This window comes from Haplochromis burtoni, unplaced genomic scaffold, assembly GCF_018398535.1.
Source record: "Haplochromis burtoni strain Fernald_Lab_line unplaced genomic scaffold, NCSU_Asbu1 Contig_1747, whole genome shotgun sequence".
Lineage (NCBI taxonomy): Eukaryota > Metazoa > Chordata > Actinopteri > Cichliformes > Cichlidae > Haplochromis > Haplochromis burtoni.
In genome coordinates, this window is record NW_024584108.1 from 15608 (window position 1) to 24344 (window position 8737).

The following is an 8737-nucleotide window of genomic DNA, read 5'->3' on the forward strand; positions in this document are numbered from 1 at the left end:
TACTGACCTCTGTCATCATTTTAGGTGGGGGAACTTGCACAATCGGTGGCTGACTAAATACTTTTTTGCCCCACTGTACATGCTTAAAAAACATATTTTTTAATTTGTTTTATTTTTTAATAACAGCAAAACCACATGACTTTAAGGTTGGATAAAGCTCATCACATACAAGACAGTTTGTTGAAGTTTTGCCAGCAGATCTTAAAATGAGAGATTCTTTAAAATGAACGTTTTCCACAGAAACAGGCTCTTTCAGTGAGATCACTAGAGTTGTACAACAGCAGTTATAATGCACTGCAGACACCAGTGGTTTTCCCTCCTCGCTAACGCGGGACTGTGACATTCCCTGATTACTGATCATGCTGTGCAAAGTGAAGTAGTTAAAATGTCTGACCATTCTCCTCTGATTTCTGACATCATCAAGACATTTTCATATAGAGAACTGCTGCTCACGGGATTTTTTTTTTTTTTTTACAAATTCTCTGTAAACCCTAAAGATGTTTGTGTGGGAAAATCCCAACAGATGCCACAGTTTCTGTGGCAGCCGGTATAGTATTAGTCAAGTCACATGGGAAAGATTATCACATAAATATTACAGAGCAGTAATTCTGCTTTAGGCGCTGACATCATCATTCCTGGTAAGAAAAGCCTTATCCTCAGCATCATATTAAGACTTTTGGGAGAGATGATAAAAACTTCTTCCACACAAACTAAACTCTGCTCCTATAGGCAGGGCAGAAGAAGCTTCTGAAATTTTTGTAAGCCCTCTTCCAGCAGCATTAGCTTTAAAAGCGAGTAAACAAAGCTCTTAGTGGCTAAACATTTATCATAGATACCCTTTATTACAGGATCACTAGTTGCTCCTGGAAACTGTAAGGTATACTAAAGTCACAAAACATCACACTTGGCTATAAACTGCACCACTGTATGCCTAAGGCCATGCTCTGATGAAGCCAACAAATCATCTACAAAAAGCAGGGATGCTACTTAATCCCAACAAGCTCCCCATGAATATCACAAACTGAATCAGAACCGCCTGACACTTACAAATTCATCGTGTGTCTGTGTGTGTAGCTGAGGCAGCTGGAAATGCAACTGGAGCAGGAGTATGAGGAGAAACAGATGGTGATTCATGAGAAGCACGACTTGGAAGGACTCATTGCAACTCTGTGTGACCAGGTAAAACACACACACGCACGCACACACACACACACACACACACACACACACACACACACACACACACACACACACACACACACACACACACACACTGCTTGTCTGCACTCTACATTGACATCTTCACCTTTCTGCATTCCTTCCTGGCTGAAGAATTGTAAAATATTATTACTACTATACTTAAACAAATATCTAATACATTCCAAAAAAAAAATTTTTTTTACAGACATCATGGTAACAACTACATGTACACATACAACTCTATTACTGGAAAATTGTGCAGAGATCAAAAGTAAAAATAATAATGTTACCCATCAGTGTGAAATGATTAATATTACTGCTGCATATGTTTAAGGTTGAGCTTATTTGGAATACTTTGTATTCTGTTTAATGTCCAGCATTGTATTTTAAAAGTCATATGTTTGCACTGGCTGTCGTGTGAGGACCATATATCAGTGGAAAAAACCCTAAACTAAACAATTGTTCATGACCTCAGAAACACAGGCCTAAATCTTGATTTTTTTTAAAAGTATATTAAAAATATCCATAAAAAATAACTAGCTGAATCGAAAGACTTGAGCAGTGTGCGACATGGCTTACTGTTAATATCTACAGTGGAATTGGTCTCTGAATGTGGGAATGAGTGTCTCATAGAATGTGTGAATCTGAAAGTGCTGCTGAGCCTGCATCTGGTCCAGTTGCCTCTTTTATTAGAGCAGACAAATTGAGATCATCATGGTTACATTTTTCCTTGCTAATGTACTAAATGAGTTACACCTTTTTTACACTCCATCTTCTCTACATCACACATTTTGGCCAAGGTGGTTTATACATGATGCGCATGCCCAAACCACGAGAAAAAAGAAAAAAGTTGCTAGCCTCTTAGGTTACCCAACTTCAGTCATTCTTAATGGGAGATGGCGCTGAGGCCTGAGCCATGCACTACTTTCCATCACAAAAGCGGCACAAATTCTGTGATAGAAAATAGTGCATAGCTCAGGAAGACTTGGAGAAATCACTGTCTGTGAACACAGCTCACTGTGCTGTCCAAATGCAGAGAAGAAGCCACAGGTTGTTTGTTCCACTGTTTGTATGCACTGTGTGTGCACTTTTTTTTGCAGACTGGTGAGCCTCTTCCCAAGTTTACTTCTGAGTAACTCTGCCTCACTAAGATGTTCTTTTTATACCCAGTCATGTTACTGAGCTGCTGCCAGTCAACCTGATTAGTTGCAAAATCGTCCTCCAGCTGTTTTGCTTTAGTACCACATCCATTTCCTTTCCAAACTTTTTTGAGATGTGTTACTGCCATCAACTTCATAAGGAGTTCATATTTTTCTTACATTTTTCTTAAATTTTCTCAGTTTGAGAAAATCTACCTTTTAACATATATGTAAAATGTGACTAAAGATTTCTCCCGTTGAAAACATAATGTCGAGATGAACAGAATCATTTTTTGGGATTTCTTTACCTGGATGATTGAGCATGCATCAAGACATTGCATTACAATATTTATATTTTACAGTGTCCCAACCAATGTTCCCTCTAATTTTTCATGTGTCTGAGCAAACACACAAACTCCCTGAGCGGACACTTGGACCACTGTGAGCAACAGCAGACGTGTGCACTGTGGTCACGCCAGCATCGAATTCATCCAAGTTACATGGTTTATTATAATAATCAAATTACAGCATTTACATTTATGTTAGACTACTTTTAATTAAATGCTTTAACCCACTTACAATGAAAATGTAAAAAAAATCTTGTTCATGACCTGTGTAGTATTTATTTATTTTCTGCTCTGACTTGTATTATGTGTATGAGTCTGTGGTCTGGTAGAGAGTCCTGTAACTCTCTGCCTGCAAAATACAGTATATAATGACCAGTGTTGGGTAAGTTACTTTAAAATAGTAACTTAGTTACATTACCCTTTACTTCTCTCAAAAGTAACTCAGTTACTTCAAGTTACTCGTTACTTTCAAAGTAACTAGTTACTAGGGAAAGTAACTTTGGTTTTACTCAGAATTCTCTTGTTAATGTGTTTCTTCCATAACTTTGCCAGTCTTCTAGCTTGCTTACTTGCCACAGTGCACTGTGCCACCTACCAATAGAAAGGAAAAGATAATGTGCATATTTCCACGAGAGAAATCCCACGCCTGGACCGTCATTGACTGCTGCCATGATTCTAGCCTACGTCACAGCGTCATGTGCGCCTTTTACATCCAACACAAAAACTGCAGTCGTGGTGCTTTCGATTGTACTCAGAACTCAGAAATTCTGCCTTCTGAATAGGAAGATGTAGGTAACACCAGACTGCAGATGAGCTGCATACAGGGCTGGACTGGGACAGAAAATCCGGGCATTTTGACTAGAGACCGGCCCACCATTATAGGAAAAATCATAAAGCCTTTGAATGAAAATAAACACTGTTGTGACAGTGATGTACACTGTTCTGATGGTATATATGCATCAATCTATCAATCGTTTGTTGTAAGATTCAGATAATTATTTTTTAAAAGCTAGACATTTTAAATGAGAATAAGAAAGAAAAGTATTTCTTTGTGCCCCCCTCTCCCTGTTAATGCCCTACATGCCCCCCTGGCAACACTTTGCTAGATCCGCACCTGCACAGTTACCAGCTGTCAGCTACCTAAAAAAGGATCCTGGTGTTATTTGTCTCTCAGAAACAGTTCATAACTTCCCTTCAACTCATTCATGTCACCTAAAAGGTAAACCTGTTTCTCCATCACCTGTTCAGCTCTGATGATCCAGTAAGGACATCTCCTGGTTTCATCTTCATGTTTCCCTCTCACCAGATAACCAAACCATATCATGACCAGCAGCTTTACAGCTGTGGCTCCAGCAAACATCAGCTGATACTAGAAATTAATATTAAATAAATTCTAACAACAGCTGATCAAGCTTAAACGTGCTGCTGTTGTTTAGCGCGACATCCGCTGGTTTCCTCTTTCGGCGCAAAGTGAGCGATAAACAAACAAGAGAGCCGATCAGCTGATCATTGATCAGTTTTCATGATTGAAGTAGAAACAGGAGAGGGAGGGGGGAGAATGAAAGAAGAAGAGGCAGCTGTGCAGCAAAGACACAGAATAACTCCAGCTTTGTGTCTTTTTCATTGTAGCTGAATTACGGGACAAACTGTTCCTTTTCACCTCAATAAGAAACGCGTAATATTTTCTCTGAATACCAGACGGGACGGTTGGCAACTCTAATAACTTATGAACAAAATAAAGTTCAACATCATTAACTTCATAGCACCACCCAGCTGTATAGAAACTCCGTCATGCTAGCTAGCACGCAGTACGGAAAAAGTCAGAATAACGAAAATAAACTCCACCTAATAGTTTTTAAATTATGGTATAGTCCACACTTTTTCCATCAATTGTTCCGTCTGTCCTGCTCACATCACCAGTGGTTGTACACGTTGTCATTAAGTGGCTTCACTCCACATCAGCCACGCCGCTTTGCTAGCTAAAACACCGGTGTCGGCACATAAGGACGCTGTCACAGCCTGTCAACGACGTTGATTAGCTGCGTATATACGAATGTGAATCGCATCATTGGCCGGACTATGGGATTAGGTGGCATCGTTCTAATCCCATACTGGAGCAGCCAGTCACTTACTGACTAACACTGCAAAACAGAATTGTTAACATATTAATTTTAATTTCAATTCAGGTTAAATTTTTTTTGTGTGTGTGTGTGCACAACACAGATTTTCTGTGCACAGAGACGTGCCAGCAGTGCGCAATTGCGCGCGCAGTTTAGAGGGAACGTTGGAACATTCTTACAATTGCAGTTGTACTTGATACTTTCTAAGGTTATTTAAGGTTGTTAAATGAAAAGTTAAACAGTGCATCACCAGCATAGTAGTATTAAGTATTAAGTAAACATTAAGCAGATTTGAATTAAAACAGAGGAAACCGAAGGATCAACTCGCAGTGACCCTGATTGAAAGAGAAGCACAAAAACACACATAGAATATGAATGATGCCCAATGAAAACTACTTGTGAGTGTGCAAAACTAGTAAAAATCACCCTATTTGAATAATCTGAATATCACTTCTAATTTTGAGTTCACGGTGATGTCCTGTGACGTCAATGAATGTGTGCCTGGAACTTATCAAAGATAGGATAGAGTTACTTTTACTAATTCAGTTATTCATTTAGAAGAGCTTTATTCTAAGGTGTCACACTTTACAGGTGGGACACAGAGACTTTGATGTTGAGAAGAAGCTAAGGAGAGATCTGAAGAGAACTCATGCCCTCCTGGCTGATGCCCAGCTTCTTCTTGCTACTATGGAAAGCTCAGGGCAGAACCTACCCAACAGCAGTAAAGACCAGATAGAGCATCTGCACTTCCAGGTACGTCCACTTTTACATTCACCTTTACCTTGACAAACCTGCTCTAGTGTCACCTGCTGCTGGAGAAACACTTCCCATGTCTCCATTTAGCTTGAGGAGAGCGAAGCAAGGCGACTTGAGGCTGAGAGCATTCAGGCGACTCTCTCCCAGGAGCTGGACAACAATCAGGCTGAGCTAGAAAACATCTGCAAGCAGAAGAGTGTGGTGAGAGTTTTATTTTATTGTGCATTGGCAGGCATGCGACCCATGGAAGGTAAAGAAGCGAAAGCACTCTTTGTTGTGTCTACTGACTTGTTAAGCTCTGAAAAAACAATGTACAACTCTAGTGATCTCACTTGCTTTGCACACTCTGTGTGTGTTTGCAACTGGAAAATAAAACATGGTGATGTGAGTGTGTTCTGATGTGCTTGATACTTACGGTCCTGAATGTAAATATTGCATATTTAATCAGACATCATAACTTTAGACACAGACTGTTTGTCTTCTTGTCTTAACTTCGTTTACGTAATACTAAAACTGCACATTACTTGAAATTAAATAAAAACATAACTAATTCTAAGCAAACTTGACAGGGTCACTTGTGATTTCATCACTTTCTGTCTTCTTATTTTGGGTACAGAAAACACTCTTTAGATTAAATAGTAAAAATGAAGAGTGTGGAGTAGTCTTCCACTTATGTTTTTGTCTTCCTGAGTGCAGGTGGATGAAAACTTAGCTCTGCTGCAGCAGGAGAAGGTGGACCTGTTGAAGAGGCTCGAAGAGGATCAGGAAGACCTAAATGAACTTATGAAGAAACACAAAGCGCTCATTGCGCAGGTACTGCTTTTTAGCTGAAATCCTTCAAATCCTGTTGATGACCTAAGTCATGATTCACTTCAGGTGACTTCCTCTTGCTTTGTCCCCTTCAGTCCTCCAGTGATATTGCTCAGATCAGAGAACTGCAAGCTGAACTGGAGGAGGTGAAGAAACAGAAACAGTCTCTCCAAGAAGAGGTATCTTTGCTTTGACAGTCAGAAATGAAAAGGATTACTCGGGGGTTTATGAACCAATTGTGCTTTTGAAATTAGCTGGGATGAGGTTGTGATGGATTCATGGAACATTTAACCTGCTTGTTGCAAGTCTGAATACACATGCCAGCTTCAGGTGGAGCACGTTCACGCTTTCTGATATATCTGCACGTTGATCCTCTAAATTTTTTTGGCTTGCAACTCAGCTCCAGCAGTGTGTATCGAGGGTGCAGTTCCTGGAATCGTCCACTGTGGGGCGCAGCATTGTCAGTAAACAAGAGGCACGTGTACGTGACCTGGAAAATAAATTAGAGTTTCAGAGAGGGCAAGTGAAGAGGTTTGAGGTAAGCTCGGATGATTCCTCTACACTTGTTACCATGCGAGAACATGCCTGCAGCTCCTACGTCTCCCGTAGGTGCTGGTGCTGCGGTTGAGGGACAGCGTGGTTCGTCTGGGAGAGGAGCTGGAGCAGAGCGCACAGGCCGAGGCTCGGGAGAGAGAGAATGCCCGCTATTACCAGCAGCGTGTGCAGGACATGAGACTGGAGATGGAGGAGCTGAGCCAGGCAGAGCAGGAGAGCAGCCGCAGACGCATGGAGCTGGTAATCACACCTTGTAATAACCGATATCATGAGCGATGGTTATTTTACTGTTGGCAAGCAATAAAATAATATAGTATTATGTAAAGTCGAAGCTGATTTTAGTAAGACTCTTTTTCACTTTAATGAAATAATTCATTTCAGTTTTAACACTCACCATGTATATCTACATGTGTTTGACCACTGCATTTAAACACATTAATGTACAATAATCATTAGTGAGTGCCAACATATTATTAGTTCACAACATATTCATTTTTCTGTTTATTAGCAATGGTTATTACAACATGTCACCATATCAGTTATCATAATAAGTTTCCTTGTATTGTCTGCTGACTAATCCTGTATCAGAAATTGAGTGAGCAATTTTTGCAGCAAACTAAATCCGGGGCAAAGACTGTGTTTGTTTGGGACTGTGAAGGACGTGTTATTAATGGCAAGTCTGAAATTTTGGTGTAACTAACCTGAAAATAAAAATAAACAAGAAGCACCACCAAAGTGCAAACCTCCACTAGGGCAGCTCATTCTCTGAGCAGCATCCCCTGTTAAAGGAACAGTATTGCATTTTGCATTTATTCATTTAGGCTTCTTTGTTATTTTTAAATGTACTTCAAGAAGTTTGTATTGCTGTAAAAATCAGATAAGGATAGCATGACAGAGGTTTGTGTACAGAAACATTATGTAGGAGCAGGTAATGGATAAAATGTATGGATATGTAAATAAACAGACATGAACAACTTAGCTTATTATATAATATTATGCTGTAGTGTATTTCTAACTAACTACGCAGCTCATTGTCAGTGTGGACAATACTTTCTTTAGAGATATAACACATTTTGGGGTCAGCTTCAAAGAAAAGTAGTGAAATGTAAAAGTGAGGTCAAAAGTCAAACGTGACATGAAATTTAAACTTTATAGGGTATTTTCTATACATTGAGAATACACATCACACTTGTAAGAATTGTAGATTCTAACTTAAAAGGCTTTTTGACAGTTTTCCATGAATAAATCATGTTGACCTTGAAGTCATCGGTGTATGGAAGAAAATTTTAATGGAACTTTTCGAGCTGTTGTGTTTACAGACAGAATGACACTGGTGGACAAAATGCTACCAAAAGCATACCCTTCTTGGCAGAGTTAAATGTGCAGGTTACAGTCTAGTGATTTTATTCATATAGCACATTTAAACACGTATCCTATTCTATTCAATTCAATTTTATTTATATAGCGCCAAATCACAACAAAAGTTGCCTCAAGGCGCTTCATAGATTCAGAGAAAAACCCAACAATCATTAGATTAGATAGAACTTTATTAATCCCTCGGGTGGGTACCCAGTTTGAAGGACCTCTGGTGCAAATACTGACCTCTTCATCCATTTAGGTGGAACTTGCATCAATTCGGTGTTGGAAATATTTTTTATATTTTGTGTGTGTGTGTGTGTGTGTGTAGTGTTTTGCACTGTGTGTGTGTGTGTGTGTGTGTGTATATACATATATATATATATATAATATTCTGTAACTCTGTAACTTCTGTCGGTGCTGTGCTTTTTTGGAAATCGAATTTCCCAGAGGA

At 39.5% G+C, this 8737-nt stretch overlaps 1 protein-coding gene across 1 annotated transcript in view; it reads left to right on the forward strand.

Annotated features, from left to right (window-relative positions):
* The window catches only part of LOC102312838 (unconventional myosin-XVIIIb-like), a gene marked incomplete at both ends in the record, with an annotated part of 22010 nt that extends 14843 nt beyond the window's left edge, over positions 1-7167 (forward strand). The window contains 7 exon segments of the mRNA XM_042217268.1: positions 1075-1179; positions 5398-5559; positions 5650-5763; positions 6259-6375; positions 6468-6551; positions 6773-6910; positions 6982-7167. Coding sequence (XP_042073202.1) covers positions 1075-1179; positions 5398-5559; positions 5650-5763; positions 6259-6375; positions 6468-6551; positions 6773-6910; positions 6982-7167 — 906 coding nt within the window.
* Positions 7168-8737: the final 1570 nt, after the last annotated feature.